A 26306-nucleotide genomic window follows, 5' to 3' on the forward strand; every position below is an offset into this window, starting at 1 on the left:
GGCTGGGCAGGGATGCACGGGGATTGTAATGATGAAGATGAGGTGAGGACACCCACGTGGGAATGGAGATCATGGAGAGCCTGGAGCTGCTGTCAGGAGCCTTCCTGCACGGCACACAGGGGGAGTGAGCAGCGTTCCTCAGCCTGGGCCAGTGCTGGAGGCTGCAGACAGAGATGAGACACAAATGCGAACAGGAACAGGGACTGTGCTGGCTGTCAGGGGTCTCACTGCAACCTCTCATTCAAATCCTTCAGGAGGTGAAAGGGAGAGGGGCCTAAGAGTCATTAAACTCTTGCTTTTGGTGGAAAAGGATATCAGGAGGGAAAATGCTGAATGGCACAAATCCAGTGTGTGATTTTTCTCCACAAGATTTTGGTGTTTTGTTGATTTTGGGGCAAGAGATTGCCCAGCACCAGAATCCCTTTCTTCCTGGAGGCAGCTGCATTGCCCATTTTATTGATCTCATGTGGAAGGGAGCCAGCTGCTTAAATTCTTCTTGGTCTCACAAGGGTGCATTTGTTGCCAACAACTGCACAGGTCTTGAGTACGGACTTTGAGAGTGTTTGTTCATCCAGCAGCACCCTGCAGTTCAGGGGGTGGCTGACACTGGAGGCTGTGGCTGTGAACTGAATGCCAGCCCTGGATGTGCTGGGCTGAGCTCTGCCCAGTGCCACTGCCAGAGCTGTGGGCTGTGAAAACTGCCACATCAAATGTCTGCTGTCCAGATGCTGCATGGAGCCAATTGCTTCATCTGTGTGATCTACAGCCACATTTCCATCTCTCCCAGCTCTGCTCTCCTCCCTCGTTTTGATGGCAGTGTGAGTGGTATTCTTTCCTTGCCTCCTACTGCGACTGCAGACACAACAGAAAGAAGAGATGATCTCCAGAGTCAGAGTCCTGTGTGACACAGACCTGCTGCTGTTTATGGATGGTTTTAGAGAGGAAAGGAAATTATAACTTCTTTTTCATTCACAAAGTTAAGCATCTGGGGGAGTTTGTATTTTTCTTGTATTGGCTTCTTGCTTGGGAAAGGTTCTAGGTCTTCTCCCAGGAAGTGAAGATGAGAGTTGCCCATGGTCTGGAGAACATTTGCTGGCAATTACTCTTCTCTTTTCCCAGTAAGGCACCAGAGAACTTGCTGGTGCTACTGGAGACTTACAAGCAGTGCCAAGGGCTTCCTGGAGCATTCCAGGGGAGGAGAGCTGTTGGAAATGATGAGAGCATGTGTAACACCAGCTCTTGTCCCTGTTCAACAGCTCAGTGCTTTGGGAGTGCTGGTGAGGCTGCTTCGTCCTTCTGAAGTGTGAATCCCAGGGAGGTAACACATGGAGAGATGGAGATTGTATAAAAAATGTTATTTTGCATTTAAATCCCCCAAGGGCCTATTCTCTCAGAAGGTCACAATAAATACAAATACTGCCACCCTTACAGAGAATGAGCCCAGTCTGTGTGTTTGTGTTTGTGTTGTTTGGCTGCTCTGAGCTTTCGTGCAGTCAGAGAACCGTTCAGGTTGGGAAAGGCCTCAGAGCTCACGGAGTCCAAGGGCTTTGCTGTGGCAGGAGGTGGCTCAGAGGGAAATGCAGGCACAGCAGGGTGGCTCTGTGCACGCAGCCGTATCCGCGCGGATCACAAGGGTCCCTCGTGGCGCTGCCCCGTCGGGGCTCTGTGCTGTCCCCGCCCGGATGCTGCGGAAACCCCGAGCGGCGGCACAGACGGGCAGAGCAGCTCGGGAACTTCTTGGGCTGCCTGGCAGGGCAGCGGCTGTGGGAAGAAAACGCTGATACAAATCTCTGGTAAATAGTCTGGTACTGTGATGCAAGTTGAGGTAAACTCACGTATTATGGGGAAATAAGCTGCATCTGTAGTTAAAAACAATCTCACGGTGTATGTATGTTTTCATGATACTCAGTTCATGCAGTTTATATGCCATGGGTGAAAACTGACTTGTTAAGCTAGGTATTGATTTTTAAACCCCTCTTTTGTGGAAACATAATATGTGTGAAGGACTTTTTGGATACCCAGTGTTCACCAAACAGAGTTTCTCTCAATAAAATGGAAGGAGTTGTTCTGAGTTAGAGCTCCTGGGATGGAAGACAAAACCCGTAATGCAGCTCAAGCTCGGATGTGTTCCATCTGCTTCCTGGTTGTTTTCTGTACAGTCATTGTTCCAAACTTGAGATAAGTCAAATATTTTGCTTAAAATATTGCATTCAAATTTTTAATGGAGCCAGAGATTAAGTTGGCTGCAGTTGTTGCAGTAGTTTTAATATATCAAAATAAAAAACATTCTACTGTGCTTAACTAAAACCAGTTTCTGACAGCAGGAGAATGATGGAAAATTCTACTTCACAGTTAAAAGCCAGGAAAGGCTTTTTGCTGCGAATTTTTCTAGGTTGTATATGCAGATAGGACAGTGTTTATTCTGAGGTGGTGCATCAGGATTATGTCTGTGCTTGGGGAGAAGAGGCAGATTTGGGGAGAGGCTGGATGCTGTCAGCCTGTGCTGGCTTTCCCTCTAACCCTGAACCGCAGCACGTTCTGAGACAGGATGCACACAGCATCATGGCAGGGCTAAGCACTTGTGGGTTTTAAATAAATATTTATAGAGCTGAGCATGGAACTTTCCTTGTCCAGGGGCATTAAAGTTACTCTCACAAAATTCCTATAGAAGTCAGTGAATTGGCATCTGTGTTAATGAGCAGAGGGTGCCAAGACTTTTGTCTCTGCAAGGTTACTCTGACTCCTTCCAGGAAAGGAGGAATTGGGGAGAGGGGAAACAAAGGGAACTACACCAGTATTGGCAGAATTCAGCTGTTCAAGGTCAAAAGAGAATTGAAATATTCCCCTCTAAGAGGAAAACAAGCGCTGAGGATGCATCACTGCCATAGCCAAAGGGAGCTCTCCCTGTTCCTTGTGCTCCCCAGCCTTGGAAGCACCAATCTCAGTTCTTGGCTCTGACTGGAGAGCTGGAAACCTGAACCAAACCCTCATCTTATATCAATATTCTGCTGTTCAGGAATGTCTCTGCTCAAACATGAACGTTTGGTGTTAATGCCATTTGTTTAACCCTGGCCCTACACAGGGGAGACTTTCAGTTTATGATTAAATTTAAATGCTTTTGTTGGTCAGATATTTAATCGAGCCTGAAAGAGCTTTGATTGTAATTCTTATCTACTGTTGTTTGTCCCAGAATAAAAGCCTCCATGCAGGAGCTTGTCCTTCCTGGGACAGCACCTCCAGCTCAGTGTTAAGGCCATTTCCTAACACTGCAAAGGCAGCAGGGTGAGACTGAGCTTTAAAGCACCAGGAAAAAATGTGAAAGGTCAGCATCCAACTGGCCTGGCTGAGGTTTGTGCTCTCAGGATACAGCTGAAGTTGTTTTCACATCCTGACTTACAGCTCCTTCCTGGCCATGGTTTCCTCTGTGAGATGTGGTGATTTATTTCTTTAATTAATGATCTGGAGTTCAGTTTTTCTGGGGCTGTTTCCGTGCATGAATCAGCCTCTCTGGAAATTCTAAAGGCGCTCAAGTGTAAAATTTTAACTACTACCTGTGTTGGACTGCTGGAGAGTTAGAGTGGGGAGAGGAGCCAGAGGCAGCTGTGGTTTGAAAAAGGATCTCAGGGAGATGTGGGAGCTGGGAGCATCTTCCAGTGCTGCACAAATGGGGGTTATTGTTCACTGGGCTCTCTCCCAGCAAACGCATGGACAGAGACAGAGCAGGGAGGAGAATCAGTGCAGGGTCAGAGGGGAGAGCTGTGCCTCACACCTGAGCTGCCTGCAGCATAGCAGGGAGGGCATCCACAGTACTGAATCCCTGGATTTCTGGAAAGTTTTGGACAAGCTTTAGCCAGGTTAAAAATATTTTTTTTTCAGTCTTTTACAATGTGCAGAAATTACCAGAAGATTCTCACAGAGATCTATGCTGGTCTCTAAGCAAACACTGCAAGAACAGCCTGCTGTTGCTGTCCCAGCTGGAAAACTGGGAAGCCACAATAGTTGTCCTGTGCAAGAATGAGGTTTCAACTCTGCTAAAATACTGTTTAGCAGAGAGGTCTTGGAGCCATACTAGGTAATTTTACAAAAATACCTTATTCCTGGCCATGAAAAGCAAACAGAATGTCAGGAATGTTTAGGATGGGAAAGGGCAAAAGAAAAAAAATCACTGTATAAATGTGTGGTGAGTCTGTCTTTAGTAGATTGGAATTGTTGTCTTTAAATGATATAGGAAGGTGAGAAAAGAGAAGAAAGTGGGGTGAGATGACCACTGCAGGAGGAACAACCAAATAAGGCAGAGTTTGTGGATGATAAGGTGGAAGCTGTGGCTGCCCCATCCCTGGGAGTGTTCAGGGCCAGGTTGGACAGGGCTTGGAGCAGCCTGGGACAGTGGGAGGTGTCCCTGCCATGGCAGGGGGTAGAACCTGATGGTCTGTAAGGTTCCTTCTCACCCAAACCATTCCATGATTCTGGAAATTCTGCAGGTGAGAAAGAAAGAGTGAAAAAGTCTGAAATGTGCTAACACCACGTCAGGCATGGGAGAACAAACAGGAAGGGATTATTAATAATTTTCCCTATTGGAACAACTCAGGGAGAGCGAGTGGAAGTGGCAGGTTCAGAGTAAATGAAATGCTTTGTTTGACAGCACAGATTTCAGGGAGGAGCTCCCTGCCACAGGACCTGGTGTGCAGCAGAAGGTGCATGGGCTTGGGAAGCAGTGAGCCAAATGAAAAGGAAAAGTCTATTAAGGGATATTAAACATTACTACTGCACCTCTGACTCAAACCTGAGTTACAGCAGCCTGGGAAGGGAGCTGGGTGTGGGGCAGCTCTTTGTGCTCAGCCTGATGGTGTGTGCTCTTCCCTGGGATGTGACCAGTGCAGCATCACACTGGGCTGGACAAGTGCTGGATCCAACCCAGTAAAGCTTTCTTCTCTTCTTCAACGAAATTGGCTCTGCTCCCAAAATTATGTTAACAGTTTGCATTAAAAAAATTGAGACCATGTTGTCCAGGAAGATGTTTGGTGGAAAAGAAACACGTGTGTGTGTTTGGGATGTGTTGGGTTGGTGTCTCAGCATTTCTTACATACAAAAAGCATTTGGGGATTCCAAGGCCAGCAGCATTGTGCAGATGCTGACACACTGCATGATCAGCCCATGTTCAGGGTAGGTGATCAGACACCTCTCCTGCCTTAGGCATAGATCAAAGTCAACTGGAAAAGCCTGATGGAAACAGCAAACACGAAGCCTCTGGGAAAAATCCAGGCAGTTTTCACATCTACCCAGGTTTTTATGGAGTACTTGTTGCCAGGCAGGTTTAAACAGCACATCTGTATTCACCTCATGGGAGCAACCTCTGGCTGTGCTTATATCACTGGGAATTCTGCCACGGACTACAGCAGGACAAGATTTGATTCCTTAGGAAATACTTAATGCTGCTTATCCAAGACATTCCTGTGCACATGTTGCAAATGTATTTGGCCAGAGCAGCAGCTGCAGAACAACTGGCAGAGCAGGAAAGGAGAAGAATAACTCCGTGACTGAATTAAAATGTATCCCTAAACATTGCACTGGGTATGGATAGAAATGAAGTTCAAGTGAAGCTGATTTATGGCTAGTAGATGTTTGGTGGTTTTTGATTTCCCCAGGCAAGAAACACAATATATGTGAATGGAAATATAAAGGAGCAGGTTTGCAAATTTCCTTGTTAGTGCCCCGGTAATCCTGATTAAGAACTGGAAATTCCACCCTGTAATGCAGACAAACAAGTCCCTTGGTTCTGGTAGCTCAGTCCATGGAACCTTTGTGCCTGAGCAATCTCTCCAATTTTCTGTTCCCTTCCAGCCCATTAAAGTGTGCCAGGAGGTCCCTGTGAGAGCTCCCTCCTCCTGCACAGGTCTGGCCTCTGTTGTGCCTGCTGTGGAAAGATGAAAGGAAATCCCTAACGCTGACCTGGGAAATGTTCCCCTCAGGAATTCCCACCTGGAGGAACTGAGGAGCTGCTGGACACAGAGCTCCACCTTCCATGGAATGACTGGGGACCCAGGCTGGCAGCTTGGAGGGCACTGGGAGCCACCACCTCCTACTGCCAGCCATCAGCCTTGGGCTGAGCTGAGGAACAGCAGGGGAATGAAGCCTTTTTGGCTGCTTGCCCAGGCCTGGAGAACTCCATCCTACAGCAAATAAACAGCTGGGGACTTCAACTTTGAAAAAATAAAATGCTGTGTGTATTTATCTTGGTTTCTGATTGGGGTAAGCAGATGCTGGCTTGCACTGAGGCAGAAGGAAGCTTGTGGTTTAGGAAAAAAAAAAGCAGATACCATGGTGACAAAAGGGATCTATAAAACTTTTAAAAGACAATGGGGAGTTGCAAAGTGGCTCCAGGTGGTGGCTCCAAGGCATGGGCAGCATCCAGATGAGTGCTCCTGCTCTGGGTGAAGGTGGCACTGCCCTGGGGGCTGTGGGGATGCAGAGGGTGAGAGCAGCTGGTGATGGAACAACCTCAGTGTGTTGGGAAATGCTCCATTTGTTCATTCCTGAAAGAGTCACTGCAGGGTGTCTCCTGAGCTGAGCACAGCCCAGCTCTGGCCCCCCTGGCCATGGCAGGCAGAGCTTGGCAACTCCTGTGTTGTTTCAGCTGCCCAGAGTGTTGGAAACTGCAGCGTGGCCAGGTCTTGTGAGAACAATTTATCTCTCCCACTTAGAGACACAGTTTTTAGACAATATTTTGTCCAAGTAACATAGAGAAGGATCTGGGGCCTTCAGGATTATTCACACTTGAAATGTTACCCAGGGCAATTAATTACTTGGTCAGAAAACTGCTGCCCATACAGGCTGGGCTCTGCTGAATCTTTCCTCTCCAGGAAGCTTTTTGGATGCTGTTCTATCTCAAGGCTCTTCTTGCAAAGAGGAGGAATATTTGTATTTAATCCATAGCTTTTTCTCTTCTTTTGTATTATGATATTTAGGTATTTTAGTTGAAGAAAAAAGCTTTGTTCTCTCTTAAAGAATTACTTGGTTTAGTTTTAGAACAGCAGTCAGCAAAAAGACTCTTTGTTAACTGAGATTTGTGGTGTATGAATTCTTCAAAGATAAAAAGTAATACGCATCAGAGGCACCTGGATCCCTGAGGCCATGTTGTATTTCTTCTTAAAGTAGTCTTTTATTTAAAGAATAAATGCCTGGCAATATAAAGGCAGTGAAACAGCAATTAATGCTGTAAACTTTTACTCCTGACGGTTAATTTCGGCTCTGTGTGCTAAACCATACAGGAAATAAACTTTGCTGTTATTGTAAACCACAGGGGCCTCGTGCAGAACTCTCGGTGCTTTTAACTCCTTCCCTCACACAAGCACAACCAAACCTGTTTCCCCTCTGCTGTGCAGGCTCCTCATCACCAGCAGAAATCCACAGCTTCTGAAAAATAATTCCAGGAGCAGCTGTTTCAATAAAGCCCCAGAGTGCAGCCCTGGCTGTGCTGTCACCTCAGGCTGCTTCCCTGGAACATTCTGGAGTGCTGGGCTGTGGGGGGGTGAGGTCTGGGGGCACTGAGGTGGGACCTGGCAGTTTGTGGCAGTGCTTGCAGGGTGGATGGAGCTGCTGCCAGCGTTGCACAGACCCATCCTGGGATCTCCATGAAGCTGAAGATGGAGGAGAAATAATTCTTCTGGCTTTCAGAAAAAAACAGGTTCAGAACCTGACAACAGAGGTGAGGTCCAGACTGTCATGACTTTTTAAAGCTTGCAGAGCAAGCACTCAGGTGACCAAGCAGCACCTTCAGGGCCTTTCCCTGCTTTTCTCAGCCACGTGGTAAATGTTTGAGCACTGAGGAATATGTCATGTGTCAGAGAGTTGTCTGCATCTTGTGATACTGAGCCTCACTATCTTGTTGGAGATCAGTTTTCTGTGTGGTAAATTGCTTTACAGTGTGCAAAGCCTGTCTGGGGCTGGGCTGTGGTGTATTGATGCCATTTGTAGAATGAGCCAGAAATGATCCCTGAAAGTAAATAAGCAATGATTTGAAAAAATAATTACTCCTGATGACTCAGGAAAGGGAGCTCTGAGAGGTGAAGAGAAAATTGTTCAAGGACTTTGTGACAGAGGTGGCTTGGACTTACGGACTTTTTTTTCCTTCCACATAACAAAAGTTCCCCTTTCCCTGTTTTGTGACTCAGGTCAGAGAGTCCAGTGAGATGCTGAGGCTGTGGGGACCCCAGGAACAGCAGAACAGCTGGCTGGTGGCTGGAGTGCTCCCATCCCTGCCACTCTCTGTGCTGTTCAGGAGCTGGTGGTTTGCACTGGGCTTTGGGAGGGATGATCTGTTTGTTTTTATTTAACCCAGCCCTGAGTTAAATGACAAAGCCCATGGAGACTTCCAGGGAAACTCAGCCTGCCAAGCTCCACGTCTGCTGCACAAAACAACTGTGTGTGATAAATGAAGAGCTCAGATTCTGCTGCTGCTTATGCTTTGTCAGTGCATAACTGAGATAATGGAGCCTGTATTCCACAGTAGGAAGCTTGCTCTCTGTTGGTTTTGGACCAGACAAGCAGTTTTCAGGCTTATAAAAGTCAAATGCCACAAGACTGACTTAGAAAATTGCCAAGGGTCAATTTATTTAGTATTGCAATGCTGGTGTTTTCCTTTGGATGATGACAATTCTGGGTGCTGCAGTGTCAGCAGTGGTTACAGCTATAGTTTGCCATTCATCAATGCTTCTTTACATCCTCACCTAAAGGAAAGTAAGAGAAAGCCTAGGTTTGGAAGCTTGATTTTTCAAGATGTTTATTCTGGATAGCTAAAACAGTCATTTAAAAAAGTAAAAAAAAAATAATCCTGATATGTGAATATTTGCATTTGCAAGTCCTTCCTGCTGGTGAGTGAAGCAAAAGCCTGCAGCAGGAATGACCCAAGGCCATGGTTTGATCCCTGCTTTCAGTCCTTTCTGCTGCTGGGAGAGGCAGTCCTGCCTCCCCTGGCTCATCTCTTCCCTTTGCTTGTGATGGCACAAGAATCCCCCCTGAGCTGTGAGCTGGGCTGGCCCCAGGGCAGCTGGGGAGATCCCCAGCCCAGAGCTCCGTGGAGCCCGGCCAGGGCACAGCCTGGCACTGCCCTCTGCTCTCTGAGCAGGGACAGGGCCCCAGGGAACGGCCAGGGCTGTGTCAGGGAGGGGTCACACGGATGTCAGAAAGAGATTCCTCATCCACAGGGAGCTCAGGCCCTGGAACAGCACCCCAGGGAATGGTCACGGACCCAGAGCCCCAGAACAGCCTGGACAGAGCTCTCAGGCACAGCATGGGATTGTTGGCACGTCCTGTGCGGGGCCAGGAGCTGCACTCAGGGATCCCTGAGGGTCTCTTCCAACTCAGGGAATTCTGTGAGTTGGTGGAGAAAGCCTCTCTCCATATCCCTGGTCTATGCAGGTTGAGTGTGTATGGTCCTGGACCGGAGCTGAGCTCCCTGCCCAGACCTGGCTGGATGTGGGCAGGGTTGGGGGCAGAGCCCCTGCAGGAGGATGGGCAGCTCTGGATGTTGCAGGGGTCAGGCTGGTGGAGTTTGGAGCTGCTGCCAGGCAGTGCCCAGAGACTCCCCAGAGACTCAGGCTGCTTTCTGGGCAAAGTCCATCCCTAATCAAACACAGCTCCTGCTGGGGCTGTTTGCAGAGGGCACGTGGAGGGAGGGGAGACTCCTGCTGCTGTCCCTGGGGCTGGAGCCCAGCGTGAGCAGAGTCAGGCACCCTCCATGCTGATCAAACCTTCCTTGTCTGAGGGGACAAGTGACAGTCTGACACCTCTCCTGACCTGGGACACCTCCAGTGTTCAGCAGCTGGAAGCTTCAGTTGCATTCACTGTTTTACTGTGTTCAGGCTCTTGGGTTGTCTGCAAAAAGTAGGCAGGTGTTGGGAGTTTGGCTAACTAAAGACTAGAAAAGTACAAAACCGTGACTAATTCCAAGTCCTGCACCTGCAAAATAGCATGTCCTTGGGCCTAGCTGTAGTAAGATAACAAACAGTGAAAGAGACATGAGAAAAGAGAGATGTAACCCCTAAAAAATGAAAAAGAGTTCATAGCATAGTTTAACCAATAGATTGCTTGGCTTACAGAATATTCATAAGCTCATTGCTCGCTGTATAAGTGTCTGATGCTCTCTTCAATAAACAGAACTTGCTTATCACTCATGTTGAGTGTCCGAGTCTCCCCTGACTGACAAATGGCTCATCCCCAACTAAAACCTCTTTCTGCCACAGGCAGGGAGGTTTGGTGCCTCTGCTGGTACCAGCTCAAGGGCTGCCAAAACTTCTTGGACTTTTGGGTTTTACCTTCTCCCTTGCCCAGCTGCTGGGGATCTTGTGTTCCATGTGCATGGAAGTACAGTGTATAAAGGCTCACTGTCTGCCCCTGAGCAAACATCTCTGTTTTTTGGTTGATGATGGAATGAGGTTTTAAATGTTAAAATCTTGTATTAAAATCCCTGCAAATGGAAGTTTTGGCTGCGTGGGGTTTGTTTGGTTTTGAAATCCAGGCAAATAATCCCATTGGGTATTGCTGCCACTTTTCACAGAACTTAAAAAAAAAAGGAAAAAAGGAAGGAAAAATCCCAGAGAAACAGCAAGCCAGTCTCTGGATGCACACAGTCTGTGTGTGGGGAGGCAGTCTCTGAGCAGGCCATGATTGCTGTGGGGAGGAGCTTTGGCATATCCTGACTTGTGAATGACTTTGACTTGGCAGCAGTGACCTCTGTAAGCCTTTTACAGAATGAACAGAAGCATCTAAGCAGAGAGCAGAGGGATGTGTCATTTCTGGCTGTGGTCAGAACACAGATACTCTCACCAAAGGAGGGTGCTCTGATCTGCACAGCCCCAGAGCACTCCCAGCACTTTGTGCATCTCTGGTGGGTGTGAGATGAGCTGGGCTCTTGGGCAGAGCAACTGGATGCTGCCAGTGCAGTCAGGAGCCTGGACAGGCCAGGAGATGCTGAGTGAGCAACTGAAATGTGTTGGGGAGCAGGCAGGAAGGAGGAGAGTTGAGGAGAGTGCCCTGTGTCACCCTTCTTTTCATGGAATCATGGAATATCCTCATTGAAGGGACCCACAAGGATCAAGTCCAGCTCCTGGCCCTGCACAGACACCCCAGCAATCCCTGGGAGCGTTCTCCAATTGCTCCTGGAGCTCTGGCAGTGCTGGGGCTGTGACCATTCCCTGGAAGCCATTTTGGTGCCTCACCACCTTTTCCTTGCAGCCAAAAACAAAGAAAAATTTCTTCTGAATTTGATGCTTCAGTAGGAAAAGAGGTGGGGTTTCAGCTGACAGAACCATTTTCATGTACTGGAACAAAATGTGAAGTTTATTTAATGTACTTTTAACCATGGACTTCAGGTGTTGTTGATAAGATGTTCTCTGTTAGAATCCTGGTGACACCACAATAGTCCCTGACAGGCAGGTGCTGAAGGATGAATGGATTCACCCCCACTCGTCTGCCCAGTGCTTGGGTATCATTTGTTAAAAGCAGAATTTGCCTTAAGCTGTGACAATAATGTTAATCCTTAAGGTGCCTTCATGGAAAGCAGACCTAAAACCCATTAAAAAGCCATCAGGGCTTCGTTAGGCACTGCTGCTGTGTGCCAGGAGCTGGGGAGATATACATAAGGAATTGTTACTTGTCCTCCTACTTGACTAATGGGTAGAGGAATCTGCTTTTGGCCACTGCAGGAGGAAGGCAGCTGAACAGACCCTGGATGTTGCAGCAAGACAGTTCTGACTTATCTGGGGCCTTTTAGGATCTTGTTAGAATTTGACCGTAGTCGAGGTGTGGTGGAGCTGCCTGTGCTGTCTGACACTAAATTAGTGACACTGAACAACTTTGCTGCAACACTGAACCCAAACCCTCCTTGCTGCAGCAAGAGAGAAAATGTTTCTGATTTTTTCTTAACTAATTCCTTGAACTCTGAGAGCAGGTTGGCAGAGTGGCCCTTAGGGACCTGCTCACTGTGCTGGGCTCTGCCAACCAGAGGGGCCAGGCTGGTGTTGCTGGCTGAGCTTCCCAAAGCAGCCCAAGGGAACTAAATGCCAAATCCCCTGGGATTTTATTCTCTTTGCAGTCTGTGTCAGAGTAAATAAAAGTGAGAGGGAGTTTGGTCTCTAAGCACTCTTGGCTCCCTTGAGAATCCTGATTCCCCAGGACTTTAGCACATGGAGGTGATGTGAACTTTTCTGTTTGGTTCTGCTAGGAAAAAACTTGTTCTGTGCACAAGGATCTTTGGACCTGGGTGTTGCTGGTGTGGGATTTAACAAGTTTTTAGGCTTTGGGTTATTGAATGAATGCAGTTACAATGGCATTATAATCCATGAGAGAAGCTTTTATTTTTGTTCTCATGAATCAGCTTTTTCATTTATGTAACTTTCTATGGTTTCTGGAGCAAGTTGTGGTCTTGTTTTGGGAAGTGCAGACTTTGTCCTTTGTTCCAGCTATATTTTTGGCTTGTGTTCCAAAATCTGCTCTATGGGGTGGTACCTTATGCCAGGCTAAAGCCCTTTTGCAGACAGCCCATGTGTGCTGCCAGACATGATGTAACCTCCAGGTTAAATTGCAAAACCCTCTTGGTAGCCTGGATTTTCCCCTGGCCTCCCTCTTGAGTGGTGGTCACTTTGCATCCTCTCACCTTTTCTTGCTTTTAGGTGGTGTTTTCCAAAGCCACAGGTGAGCAGCAGGAGTGTGGGTGTTGCTCTCAGTGGGAGCTGGAGCCTCTCTCCTCCTGCCCCAGGTCTTGGCCTGGTGATGCTGACACAGCCCAGGGTCAGTGGGTGCCTGGTGGTAAAAACCATTTCCAAATAAACCAATTTTAAGCTGTTGGGGTCTGACCACATCAAACCAGTGCTGCTGTGCAGGATTCATGTGGATATTGCCATGGGCTTTCCCAAAGGACCCTGCAGGGAGAGAGTCAGGACATGTGGAGTCCATCTGGACACTGTTGAATTTCTGGAAGATGTAAAAAAAGAGCAGCACAAGTCCAGCATGAACTTTTCCAGCCTCCTATGTTTGATCCAGGTCCTGTACGTTCATGGTGGTTTTGCTGTGTTTGTCCTCAGTCTCATTCCCTGCAGACCAGAATCCATCAGGAGAGACAACGATGGCACCACTCGTGTAATGCTCTGCCTAAAATAACCAGAACAAAGGAGTGCTTTCAGCTCTGTGATGATAATTACCCAGACCTAAAAATAAGCAGACATTGTACCAGAGAGGGAGAAATAAAAGTGAGACAGGAATTGCTGGGAGACACCTGGCAAAGCTCTGATCAAGCCCGGTCATGGCTGGAGTTGCCTGCAGCTTTCCCACCCTCTGACCACATTTACAGTGGCACCACCAGAACTGGCACATTGGATTTTTAAGCTAATATAGGGGAGAAAAAATGGTTTATTCATATAAATAAAACCAACAAAACGACTCTAAACAAAAAAAAAATCTTCTGGAATATTAGAGTAAAAGCAAGGAAAAGTGTGATGGAGGGCAGGACTGAGGCTGCTGGGAAGGGAGCCCTGCCATGTGCTGGGGTGGGAATGAGCTTAGGGGCCGACAGGAATCTGTGACATTTAAATCCACGGCTGAGCTGCTGGGCTGTTCAACTCCTACAAATTAGATTTGTAGTGGGAGCAGAAATTCTGAGCATTCTGCAGCTCATTTGCGAGGATGAGCTTCTGCATTAGGGACTCTGGGTGAGGAAGGCAAGGTCATTTGAGAAATTAGGTGAGACACTGTTGCGGTGTGTTGCAATGTCCTGTTTTAAACTTCCGGGTCCCTTCCCATGTGAGCCTATACCTTCTCCCTTCCCCCTCACCCCTTGCTGACTGTGCCCTGTCAATCAGGCTAACATACCAGCAAGGCGTCGTGTGGTTGGTCCCTCAGGCCTGGGGGACATTAGATAGGTGTTCCTAGTCCCTTGAGACCCTGCCCCTTTTACCTGGTTGGTAACTCACCTGTCCCCTCCCCTTCCCCCTGTCCCCGAGCTTATAAGGTTAATGAGACCATGCGGCCGCATTCACATCTCTGTAACCATGGAATAAACATCTGGCAACTCTCTAGCAGAATCTACTCCTATTTTCTCTTCACCATCGCCAGAAGCTCTCTCTTCTGAGGTAAACGGAGTCCTGACAAGCCTGGACTTGCGCCTGTGCCCCGCTGCACTCTCCAGCAGCCAAGGTATCTCTGGGGTAAAACACCCCAGTGCTGCCTTTGGCCCAGCAGCAAGGGTCAGAACTGGCCCAGGCACCATCTAACTGGTTATATTGGGATCTTATTCCAATAAGACGCATAAAAACCAAACCAAATCCCCCAACAAGTTTTACTCTAATTCCAAAAAGTGGTGGTGGATTGTGGCAGTGTGGCCCCAGGTCCCACCCTGTGACAAGTCAGTTTGTCATGGCAGCACTTGGCATTCCTCATGCTGCCAGGAAAATCCCTGCCTGGGCTTCCCACCTGGCTGCCAGTGGAGTTTGCTCAACGTTTCTTGCACTGCACTTTCCCATTCACTGCTTGCATTTCAGCTTGTCCATCTTCAGGAGACTCTGAAGCTTCTGGAGAACTGATGGCTGCAAGTCTGGCCACAACCAGTAGCATCACCTGGAGTTTGGAGTTCACCTTCCTGCACAAAGCAGCTGCTGCTGGGAGTTAAAGATTTGCTCCCACTAAGGAAGGAGCAGCATCTTTAAAACCATCATTGGCACACAATACAACTGCTTTAAAGCTGTACTTGATTTTGGTTATCTGGAACCCTGAAGGCTGGAGTTGGAATTGGAAATGGAAAAAAATTCCCCTTTTGAATGTGTTGTGTTCTTGAAACCAAATTGAGAAACCTGTAAGATGAAATGTAAGATCTGCTCTGAGGTGTTGCTTCTCTGCTGTCCTGGTGCTGGATCCCAGCTGTGAGGTGGGAGAGGCAGCTCAGGACACCCAGCAGGAGCTGGAGAGAATCACAGCATCGTGGGATTGTTATGGTTGAAAAGACCTTTGAGATCATCGAGTTCAACCACGAACCAGCCCCCTGTTCATCACTAAATCATGTCCTCAAGTGCCACATCCACACGTTTTTAACACTTCCAGGGAATAGTGACCCCACCACTCCTCTGGGCAGCCTGTTCTAATGCTTCATTTCCATTTCCATGAAAAACTTTCTCCTGATTCCTAATCTGACCCTTCCCTGGTGCACCTTGAGGCCATTCCTTTTGTCCTGATGTTATAACTGATGATACAATGGTGGCTGGGAACATCATAAGAAATCCATTTATAATTCTTTTAAATCCTCACAATAAAGCATGAGCCATTTAATCCCATCATTGGGAAAGAAATTAATAAAATCTGTGTTTTTCCCCTGCATGGAGGTTGGGACACAGGAGCCTTGGAGAAGCCCCTGCCAAGGGCCAGGATGGCAGAGCTGCAGTCAGTGAGTTTGTGTTGGATCAAAACAGCAGCACTCAGACTGTAAACTTGAGTTCCAGTGGTCCATAAATAGATTTCCAAAACATGTCTATTGTCCAACCAGGATTTATTTATAAACTGAAAAAATAACAAGACTGAAAAAACCAACCCAAACCCCTTCTTGGCCAGCAGTGTGGACTGGACTGTGCTCTGTGTGTGTGCCTGTGTACACCAAATGAGATAGACCCTCTGTGAAGTTCAGTTCCAAAAAGAGTTTAAAATTAGTGTTTCCCTGCAGTGGGTGGTGCTGGGAGAAGCTGGCTCTTGAACAGCCAGCACAATCCTGGCTGGAGCTGAGGCTGGAGTGCTGCCTGCTCACTGGACCAAGGTTCTGCAGCATCATCCCTGCCTCCTTAATGCTTATTATCTTTTAGCTGAGTTCTTTTTTTAAACTTTTTTCTAAATTATTAAAGATTTGGAAGAGAATCTAAAATGTTGCAGCATTTTCTAGAAAGTTTATTCCCACTTTGGGGTTAAAATCTTATTTTTGATGGATTGATTTGTTGGCAAACATCACCTGTTTGTACTCTTGGCAGCTTTGATGTGGTTTCTCTTGTGTTACTGACATCACTGATGGGAGTTAGATTAAGAACAGTAAATTGAATTTCTGATGTGTACTCAAGTGAGGGGTGATACTTGTTCACAATTCTACACTCATTTTTATAATGTTATTTTGTGCCCATGCTCTGGTGAAAGCCTAATGTTTCTGATTGGCTTGTAACTGCAAGAGATGGGAATGTTGATACCCAGTGGATTTTGTAGCACAAGGTCACAGTGTGTGGTGAGACTTTGCTCAACCAGCAATCACTTGCCAGAAAGCTGTTTCTGTCCTGGAACCAGACCCTGAAATCCAAACCAAAGAGAAAATAGATTTATTTCATTAAATGTTCCTTTCAGTATTATCTTGGGAACATCAGCAAGAAGTAAAATATCTCCGCTCACCTTAGGAATTGTTTTTCTCCCAAGTGTGTGTTGAGGCAGGATGTGTTTCTGTTTCTGGGGTTGGGTGACGCCCAATGTGCTGTTCTGAGGGCGGTGGGGACTCCAGAGGATCCAGGCCTGGTTTCACCCGCTCCCACCCTTTCTCCTTCCATCCCTCTGCCTCCATCCCACAGGGATTTTCCCCTTTTTGCCCCCAGCCTCTTCCCTCACAGCTGTCTGTCCATCCCTACTTTCATTTCTGTGTTCCTGTGCTCCCCATAAGTGCTCCTGCCCCAGCAGTGCTGGTCCCGAGCCGCGGGGCCCTGCTGGGCTCCCCAGCTCCTGCTCTGACTCCAGGCACGTTCCCGGCTCTCCTGCTGCTCTCGGCTCTCTCAGTGTGTCAGGAGCACTCGGGATAAACAAGGATTTTCGTGTTTGCCAACTGCAGTGAGCCGCCCTTCGCGGCCAGGGAGGTCTCAGCCATGCCGGTTGTTTATGCTGAGGCCGAGGTGCGGGCTCTGGGAGGCGCTGGCCGCTCTCCACGCGGGGGAGGCTCTGGGGGAGCGGGCGCTGCTGCTGACAGGCGCATCCTGAGGGGGCTCCTCGCTCCTTCCCAAACATGGGCAGCAGGAACCGTCTCCAGCTCTGTCCCGAGGAGAACGTGTGCCCTTTCAAGTAAGACAAAACACCCTGAAGCAGCAGCAGACGTCTCTTGCTCTATTTTCAGCCCTTCCCTCCCAGTGATTAATGGAAGTTTTCTAAATAAAATCCCATAAAATAACAGGATCTGGCAGCTCGCTGTCCCTGCTGCCCAGCAGTTGGTGCTCTGTTTCTCTGGAGCATTTACTGCTCTTGTGGAAGTGCTCACCACCGTGGCCGGAGGGTTTGTCCGAGGAGCTGGGAGCAAACAGTGCTGCTTCATCTCCCAACTTCTTTTGTCTGGCCAGAAAACAAGGGTTCCAGACTAATATTCCTCATGCATCAACACCATCCTTGCTTTTCTCTAGAGAGTTACCTCTCTTGAGAATTATTTCTCTAGAGATTTCTCTAGAGAATTACCTCCCTTGACTACAGATGGCCTGAGAGCAACAGAGACCAAACTTCATGCTTGCCTTTCAATGGTGCCTTTTATAGCAGAAATAAATTCATTTCCAGCTTTGCCAGCTCTTCAAAAACAAGCAGAGAGGGTTGTGATGACCCTTTGGAGCTACAGTCAACAGTTTGGGATGTGGTTGTACCTCCTGGAGCTGAAAAAAACAGCCCAGAGACTGTGAGATGCTGGGAGGGTGTGAGGATGTGTGTGTGGCTAAAACAATCTCATAGGCAAAAGGATTATTTAAAAAATGAAGTGATTTCTCAGGGGATCAAAATGCTGACTCCTGTCCAGCTCAGAGCTCTTGTTTTACATGGCAGTGTACAGGTTAATGGTAGAGTGAGTAAAAGCTTGGTTTTCTCTAATTCCTTAATCATTCTGGAGCATCTCAAAATGTTTTCACTAAGCAATGGATTTTGGACAAGTTAAGGACCTAAGAGTAATAAAAACTATTTGGATCTGAAATTTAGAGATTGTAGGAAATGGTTAATTAAACATGTAACTGGTTCAGGGAAAAAAAAATTACATTTCCTACTGGGTTATACTGACTAAAGAGTTTACAATTCCAAAGACCTTCCCTTATTTTACCCTACAAAACAGTCCGTGAAGGGAGTGCTCCCTTTTTTCCCCTCTGTAGAGCACAACAGAAAAAGCTTCCCCTCCTGCTGCTGATAGAGGCAGGCAAGGAAACCTCTTACCCAGAGCTTTGAGTCTGATGAGAATGTTTTTATACAGCCTCTACACAAATTATTTCCTCGGGGCGATATTAACTCCTCCAGTTTGATTTATTTTTAGCCATGATGAAAATTAGCAATATCCTCTTGTTTCAGGGTGCTCACACAGCGAGTCCAGCAGAGTCCAGCGGCTCCTGTGCTGACGTGGTGGGAGGAATCACCCACCCTGGCTTCTCAGCAGGAGCTTCCTGCTGGAGCCGGGAGCGCATTCCCTATGTCGGGAGAGCAGGATGGGTCCCTCTGAGCTGGGTGCGCCCCTCCCGAGCTCTGACGGACCCTGCCATGGATTGAGCAGCTCCAGGCCTCAGGGAGTGCCTGAAGATTCCCTTTGGGATGTGCCGGGCTCTGTTCCCCAGCCCACATCCTTCAGGGCAGCGCTCTCCATCGCGCTCCCTGCTGCTCCTGCTGCTCCCGGTGCCCGAGGGTGCGGGGCTGTGTGAGCCGGGGCCCGGCCCGGTGCCCGTGGATGTGGGGTTGTGTGAGCCGGGGCCCGGCCCGGTGCCCGAGGGTGCGGGGCTGTGTGAGCCGGGGCCCGGCCCGGTGCCCGAGGGTGCGGGGCTCTGCAGGCCGGGGCCCGGCCCGGTGCCCGTGGATGCGGGGTTGTGCGAGCCGGGGCCCGGCCCGGTGCCCGTGGATGTGGGGTTGTGTGAGCCGGGGCCCGGCCCGGTGCCCGTGGATGCGGGGTTGTGCGAGCCTGGGCCCGGCCCGGTGCCCGTGGATGTGGGGTTGTGCGAGCCGGGGCCCGGCCCGGTGCCCGTGGATGTGGGGTTGTGCGAGCCGGGGCCCGGCCCGGTGCCCGTGGGTGCGGGGCTGTGTGAGCCGGGGCCCGGCCCGGTGCCCGAGGGTGCGGGGCTCTGTGAGCCGGGGCCCGGGCTCCATATTTGGCTCCGGGCTGGCTGTCCCTGACCCCGGCAGCTCCGGGTTTGCCTGTGGCCGTATATGGAGCGGCTGCTCCGGGAGCTGCGGCTGACCTGAGTTAGCACCAGCAACATCTGTGTGAAACGCTGCTCCTGCGGCACCCAGCTCATTGGGGTAAAGCCAGCCCTTGGATCGGCTTTGCAGCGAAGGGGGTAATTTGAAGAAAACAAATTTCCCATTAAATTCCATTTTTTTATTGTTTGCTAGGATGTGCATGGTTATAATCTCCTTTGTGGTGCTGAAGTTACGCAGACGGAGAGCAGAGCATAAGCAGAACATCTCTGTGTAAATAAGTCAGTAATTCATAATGACAATAATAAAAAACCCCTTCCCTGTGCAGAGCCAGCACCGTGCTTGCCACACAGATCCTGCTTTTCCCTTGGATGCTGTGTGAGTGCACAAGATGGATGGCATCAGGTGGGGACCTCACCCAGCTTCCTTGACAGAAGTTGGGATGGGGATGTGGGGTCACAGCTCTCCAGAGACTGTGCCTGCCCTGCAGACACCCAGGACACGACGGGAGAGCGGTGTCTGTGCAAAGAAGTTTGAGCCACTTCTCTTTTGTCACCGAGGTGGACAAAAGTCTGGACTCTAGGAAGGAATGGGGAGGTTCAGCCTGTGCTTCCAAGAGCACAAGGAAGCAGTTTGTACCTCAAATGTGCCTCCAACAAACTCCACTGCACCTGAAAAAACAACGTTCCCCTGAGTAGTCAAATGTAACATCTGGCCAGCACAAGGGCCCTGCTCACACCTCTGCTTTTGGGTGGGCACCTTTAAGGTACACAACACTCACATTTGTGTAGGGACAGCATCTTTAAGCTTCAGCCTGTTCCATTTTGTAGGATGCCAGCTCTGACTCTTCAGAAGATACTTTTTGGTTCTCAGAATTTTCTTACCACTCCCATTTTCAACCTGATTTTCACCCCCTGATTTCTGCATCGAACCCCAGAGCGGCATCAAAAATTATTTCACTGATTTTGTTTACCTTATCTCCCTCCCTTCTTCTTTTGTGACAGATTAAAAAGCAGCAGCAAGATGTGTTAGGCTTCTTGGAAGCCAACAAAATTGAATTTGAGGAGAAGGACATCGCAGCTAACGAGGAGAACCGGAAATGGATGCGGGAGAACGTCCCCGAGGACAGCCGGCCAGCGAGCGGGAACCCCCTGCCCCCCCGGCTCTTCAACGACAGCCGCTACCTGGGGGTGAGGCTGCTGCAGCCTCCTGTGCCTGTCCCCTGAGCTGCAGCCTCCTGTGCCTGTCCCCTGAGCTGCAGCCTCCTGTGCTCATCCCTCAGCTCCAGCCTCCTGTGCCTGTCCCCTGAGCTGCAGCCTCCTGTGCCTGTTCTTTCAGCTCCAGCCTCCTGTGCCCATCCCTCAGCTCCAGCCTCCTATGCCTGTCCCCTCAGCTCCAGCCTCCTATGCCTGTCCCCTCAGCTGCAGCCTCCTGTGCCCTTCCCCTCAGCTGCAGCCTCCTGTGCCTGTCCCCTCAGCTCCAGCCTCCTGTGCTCATCCCTCAGCTGCAGCCTCCTGTGCCTGTCCCCTGAGCTGCAGCCTCCTGTGCCCATCCCATCAGCTCCAGCCTCCTGTGCCTGTCCCCTGAGCTGCAGCCTCCTGTGCCCATCCCTCAGCTCCAGCCTCCTGTGCCTGTCCCCTGAGCTCCAGCCTCCTGTGCCCATCCCTCAGCTCCAGCCTCCTCTCATCCCCTCAGCTCTAGCCTCCTGTGCCTGTCCCCTCAGCTGCAGCCTCCTGTGCCCATCCCTCAGCTCCAGCCTCCTCTCATCCCCTCAGCTCTAGCCTCCTGTGCCTGTCCCCTCAGCTGCAGCCTCCTGTGCCTGTCCCCTCAGCTGCAGCCTTCTCTCATCCCCTCAGCTCCAGCCTCCTGTGCCTGTCCCCTCACCTCCAGCCTCCTGTGCTCATCCCTCCCCTCCAGCCTCCTGTGCCTGTCCCCTCACCTCCAGCCTCCCTCCCCTCCAGACTCCTGTGCCCATCCCTCAGCTGCAGCCTCCTCTCATCCCTCAGCTCCAGCCTCCTGTGCTCATCCCACTCCTCTTCCTCACTGCCACCTCCTGTGCCCCACTGCAGTGAGCAGCAAGGCAGGCCTTGCCCAGCTGCAGTTGCCCAAACTGGGGAGGCTGTAGGAGGTGTTGGACATTTCCTCCCATCTTGGCTTTTAGTAATAATTGATTCTTGAGTTTTCCAGTCACACCATAGGAAAGATTTAAATGTAGATCTCTTCATTTGGATTCTAGCTTTCAGTACCATACTTAATTTTCTTTTCCTGTGTGTTTTTTCCCATTTTATGGCTCTGAAAGTTGCAAGGTTTTTTTACTCCTCATCTTCCCCGTGATTGTGAACTAACACCTCAAAGAAATCTGGCCCTTTTACACCAGGCTTACATTCTGCAGCAAGTTCAGAGATCTGTTCTGCCCATGTGGGGTTTGCCAGATCTGAATCCCAGATCTCATTAATTGATGTCTGCCATGAACATAAATCAGTTTCTGATCCTTCTTGGGATGAGCTCTGTGTGCTGCTGTGGTTCACTAACTCCAGTGCTTTGGACAGATTGAAACTCGTGTTGCAAACAAAAATCCTATCTAATTATTTTAATGCTTGATCAAAAGTAAGCTGCCCTGCAGTACTTGTACTCAGCAGGCCATGCTTGAATGATTATTAGATTAACTGTTAGTGTTATTTTTAAAACTGAGTATCTTCTGAACAGAGCTCACAGTGTGCATTCCTCTGGTCCTTTTGAAGTCTGTTTCTGACCTGCACAGTCTGTAAGTCAGACCTGCCAGCTCTTTTGGACCTTTGTGAGACAAATCTGTGCCTACTGAAAGAAATTATTCTCAATGTGCCAAGAAATTTTCTTGCTTGTAATAGAAGCAGAACTTGAAATAATATCCACAAAGAACTGTTGTGCCACTTGACTCTCAAAATTTTACTGACTGGTTGTGATAAGGAAAAAGGATGGTTTGGAGTGACAGACATGAGGATCAGTAGTTATCTGAGAAGGGGTTGGTTGCAAGGTTGCTATGGTTTTATTTCATCCCCAAAATTTTGATTGATGTCATGTTGAACTCTTTAAATTTGGTCAGTTTCTCTTGCTGGATTCAAGTTGCTACAGTTCAGCTTTCAGGAAAGTAAAAGTTAATTCTGTGCCCAGAATTTGAACCTCTTTCTGTCTTTATCTGATGCCTCTCAAGCATGAAGTTCCCTGTTTGTTCCATCTGATGCAGCACAAGTGGCAGAGCAAAGAGCAAATTGGCCTTCCTGGCCCGTGCACAGCAGAGAGGCTGAGCTGGAGATGCTGTGTGGGCTGGCATGAGCCCTGCTGCTCAGGCCCAGCATTCCCGTGCTGGGAGATGCTGGGGAGCAGGCTCATGGCCTGTGCACCAGCCAGATAATCAATCCCTTTGTTATCAAGCAGCCCCAGTCCTGTCAACAGAAGGGCTTCAGGGAGGATTTACTGTAATCACACACATTTTTATCAAACCAGCCTGCAAGTGCTGCATGTGCAAATGGAGCAATAATTTGATATCCCTGAAGTCCAGGCAGCTGGAATCTTCTGGTCCCTGTACTTTGTTCTGTTCTAGCTGCAGCAGCCTCTCCTTAGAGCTGCCCCCTGAGCTGCTGCTCCTTCGGCCTTTGTCTCCCAGACAGTCAGGAACCCAGAGCACCATGCCCTAAACAGCTCTCCCTGACTCCAGCCTGGGCCAGAGCTGCTGCCTGCCCTGGGCTTCCCAGCCAGGACTCTGCATCCAAACATGGCCCAGGGAAGCTGGGGGAGCTGGTAAAGTTACAGTCAGTTAAAAATGGAGAGCAGGAAAGTCATTGGACTGATCCCTGCTGAGTTCAGAAGTCAGAGTGAGGGAATTGTGTGGTAACTTGGACAACAGTGAGCTTGCACAAAACTTGTGGGAGTTTGGCAACTGGTATTTCTTTTTATTTATTTATTTATTACCTTCGTTTTCCTGGGAAGTGGCTGTGTGTGTTCAGGGCATTTGTAGTGCTCTGTGAGCAAACAGTGCCACCTCATTGCCTTCACTTGCACAGACTAATCCTTAGTGGGAAATGTGATGGGAAAGGTGCACTCTCAGTGTCAAAGTTCCAGTTGAACTTCTGACAGATTGAGAGCTGGAGTCACAGTTGCACAATTGCCATCCCTATCAGGAGTCAGCAATGACATCTAGGAATGGCAGGGTTTCTGATGCCAAGGTCCAGGCTCAGCTGCTCCTGTTAGGGGAATGTCCACACCAGACCACTGACACCACCTGCCTTGTGTGGAGTCTGTCCCTTTGGGAGAGGCTGGAGCACCTCACAGCAGCATCTTGTTGGGACACAGAAAGAATTCCCAGCTTGTCCTTTCCAGCCTGACCAGTTTGTGTGCTGTTAGTGCTAATGTCACGCACCTGAGCTGATGCTGGATTCTGCATTCGGGCACAGGAAGCAGTTTGCTTGGTGTGGGTTGGGTGACACCCTGAACTGAGTTGAGATTATTTCTGACAATTCACTCCTCTGTCTTTTATTCCCCCTCCCTCCTGCCATGCTGAAGGACTACGATGCTTTCTTCGAGGCGCGGGAGAACAACGCCGTGTACGCGTTCCTGGGCTTGACTGCCCCTCCTGGCTCAAAGGTGGGTGAGCACCTCCTCACACGGAGCCTGTGGCTTTCTCCTCCTCCTCCTCCTCTGCTCACAATAGGATCTGTGTGCTGTCATTGCCCCCTTCAATCCCCCTGGGAGATACTCAATCTCCAGAGGCTTTTCAGTTTCAAAAGAGAAGTTAATATTTGCACTGAAGAATGCATAAGAAACCTAGATGAAAAAAATTACCCCAAAATCAAAGAATGTTTTCAATTCAGTAAAAAAAAATTAATTCATGTGAAATTTTGATGAGATTTTTCTACTAGAAAATCCCTTGAAACCAGAGTCACTGTTTCTGAAATAACATGGTCTTGCTTCAGAGTAATTTTTTCCTCTGGCTTGTTATCCAAAGCTTATTTTCCTTTGCCAATTATGAACTGGGTTACTGCTTTGTGGATGCAATGGGCTGGAATTCTCCTTTTGATTTTGATAGGATAAGACAAGCCTGCTTTATACGTTTCACTTGACAGCAGCAGGATCCTCCAGGTCACTTCCAGCTTTCCCGTTCCAGTGGATAAACACGCCGCTCCCTTCCAGCTTTACTCGTGTACGAGCCGAAGGTCGTGCCGGGCACATCACTAAGAGACCTAATTTTAAAGGTGGATGGTGACCCATGAGCAGGGAGCACTGCAGGTTGTGGGGCTGACTGAAGCAGTTTTGGGAGCCAGATTTCCAGCAGTAGCTCCACTGGGGATGGTGTGATAAGGAAAAACTGCCTCGTGCAGAGCTGCCCAGAGCAGCTGGGGTCTGCACCCCAGCGTTACCCACTGCTGGCATCAGACCAGCTGCACACAGCGCCACAGTCCTGTGAAGTTCCTTGGAACATCTGCTCTTACTGCTCAGCAGAGTGTGCAGGATGGAGCAGGGAACCAGGGAGCAATCCTGAGACTGTGGCATGCAGGGAAGCTCGTGCCTTCCCCTGGGAAGTGCAGTGGTACCAGAGAGCAGCTGCTGCCATAACAAATCAGGTCACCTGTCTCAGTAACGTTGGGAACGTCGCTGCTTCCAGACCTGCTGGCTGGCAGGAGCTCTGCCTCTGTCCTAAGGGATGCTCCAATTCTGTCCTCACCTAAGGAAAAGGTGAATTTTAAACAGGAGAGATAGAACACAGCTGTACCCTGCTGAATTTCCATGTTGTGTTGAGTTGATGGCAGTAAATAACCTTTGCAGCAGTGACCTTGTCCCCCTTGTGTCCTGCTCTGGGGCTGACTTTGGGAATCCCTCCCACAATTAGGATGTCCAGTCAAGTTGGTTGCAGGCTGCTGAGGAGGGTACAGAGATTTGTAGGTGCTGAAAATGATGTTTCCAGCATAGCTGTGTGCAGCCTAGATATAATGCTATAGGGAATGACGTGGCAACTGCAGAAAATGGCAGGAGACTGGGAGCAGCCTTGGCAGGAAACCTCCATTGGATGCCATCAGGAAAGATTTGGGAAGTCATTTGACTCTGAACACAAAGGTTTGATATCAGTGCTAAACAGGACTGGCTCAGAAATGAGCATGGTAAATTCAGGTAACTATTTTCTGAGCCCTGGTGGTTTGGTTTGTCCTTTGGATCTACAAACTCTGGAAAAGGCTGGCCTTCAGTTTTTCTTAAACATCTCTACTTCAAGCAATATGAGTGAATTTTAAAGGGAGAGGGTTTTGTGAGTTAAAAGCTATGTTTAACTATTTATTATGGATTTAAGGACTGAGAGGATGCTCAGTGAGGGGCCTTGAGGGAGAACTAAGGAAAAGTGTGAAAGAGGGACAGTGTCAGGCCTGGAAAACTGAGCCTCTCCCAGATAACCTGGAGGCCTACGCCCAAGGAAATGGAATTTGACGTCCAGGAAAAATAGGTTAGCAGGTTACCTGTACCGACCTTCCTGGGCATGAGGGAAATACCAGGAATGCTCTCCAGCTTTCCAGTGCCTGTTCTGAAGAAAGGTACTTTGTATTGAAAAAAAACCCCACCATTGAGGTGCCACCATTGCAGTGCCCTGGGCTGGTTAAGGGAGTTGTTACAAAGCCAAGGGAACGTTCTCCTCTTTCTCACCATTCAAAGAACCTCTTGTCTTTTAGAGAATATCAAACACACTGCTTTTTTCCAGCTCTGTATCTCATTTTGATCTTCCTTTCATTGCTTACCTGCCTTTTGTACCATGGGTGGCCGGGATGTCCTCACACGAGGCCTGTGGGTGCACGGTGACATCCGAGCCCTGGTGACATCCTGGCCCTGCTCTCTGAGCTGTGACAGGCCAGCACAGCAGAGCACAGGCCAGCACAGCAGAGCACAGCAGCTCCAGCCAGGCTCTTCCCACGCCCTGGGTTCAAAGGCAGGATGAGGGCAGTGAGCCAGGACAGCCAGAGTGAGCCACACATCCAAGATACAGAGATACACGTGGGACTTCCTGCCCTGCAGGCTGGGGTCACCCACTGTGTCTCCTCCTAAAAAAATCATACAGACTTCTTGGAAATTCCCCTCTTAGTCCTTCTTCCTCATGTGTTTTGTTTATTTAGCAATGCTGGGTCATGGAACAATGATATTGAATCTGTTAT

General features: G+C 49.0%; 1 protein-coding gene across 1 annotated transcript in view; it reads left to right on the plus strand.

The window, feature by feature from the left end:
• SH3BGRL (SH3 domain binding glutamate rich protein like) overlaps nucleotides 1–26306 on the plus strand; it is a 31504-nt gene that overhangs the window by 2731 nt on the left and 2467 nt on the right. The window contains exons 2-3 of the mRNA XM_074551282.1: nucleotides 20145–20330; nucleotides 23680–23760. Of these exons, the coding sequence (XP_074407383.1) occupies nucleotides 20145–20330; nucleotides 23680–23760 (267 nt within the window). The remainder of the gene's footprint in view (nucleotides 1–20144; nucleotides 20331–23679; nucleotides 23761–26306) is intronic.

Source organism: Zonotrichia albicollis, chromosome 14 (assembly GCF_047830755.1).
Source record: "Zonotrichia albicollis isolate bZonAlb1 chromosome 14, bZonAlb1.hap1, whole genome shotgun sequence".
Taxonomy (NCBI): domain Eukaryota; kingdom Metazoa; phylum Chordata; class Aves; order Passeriformes; family Passerellidae; genus Zonotrichia; species Zonotrichia albicollis.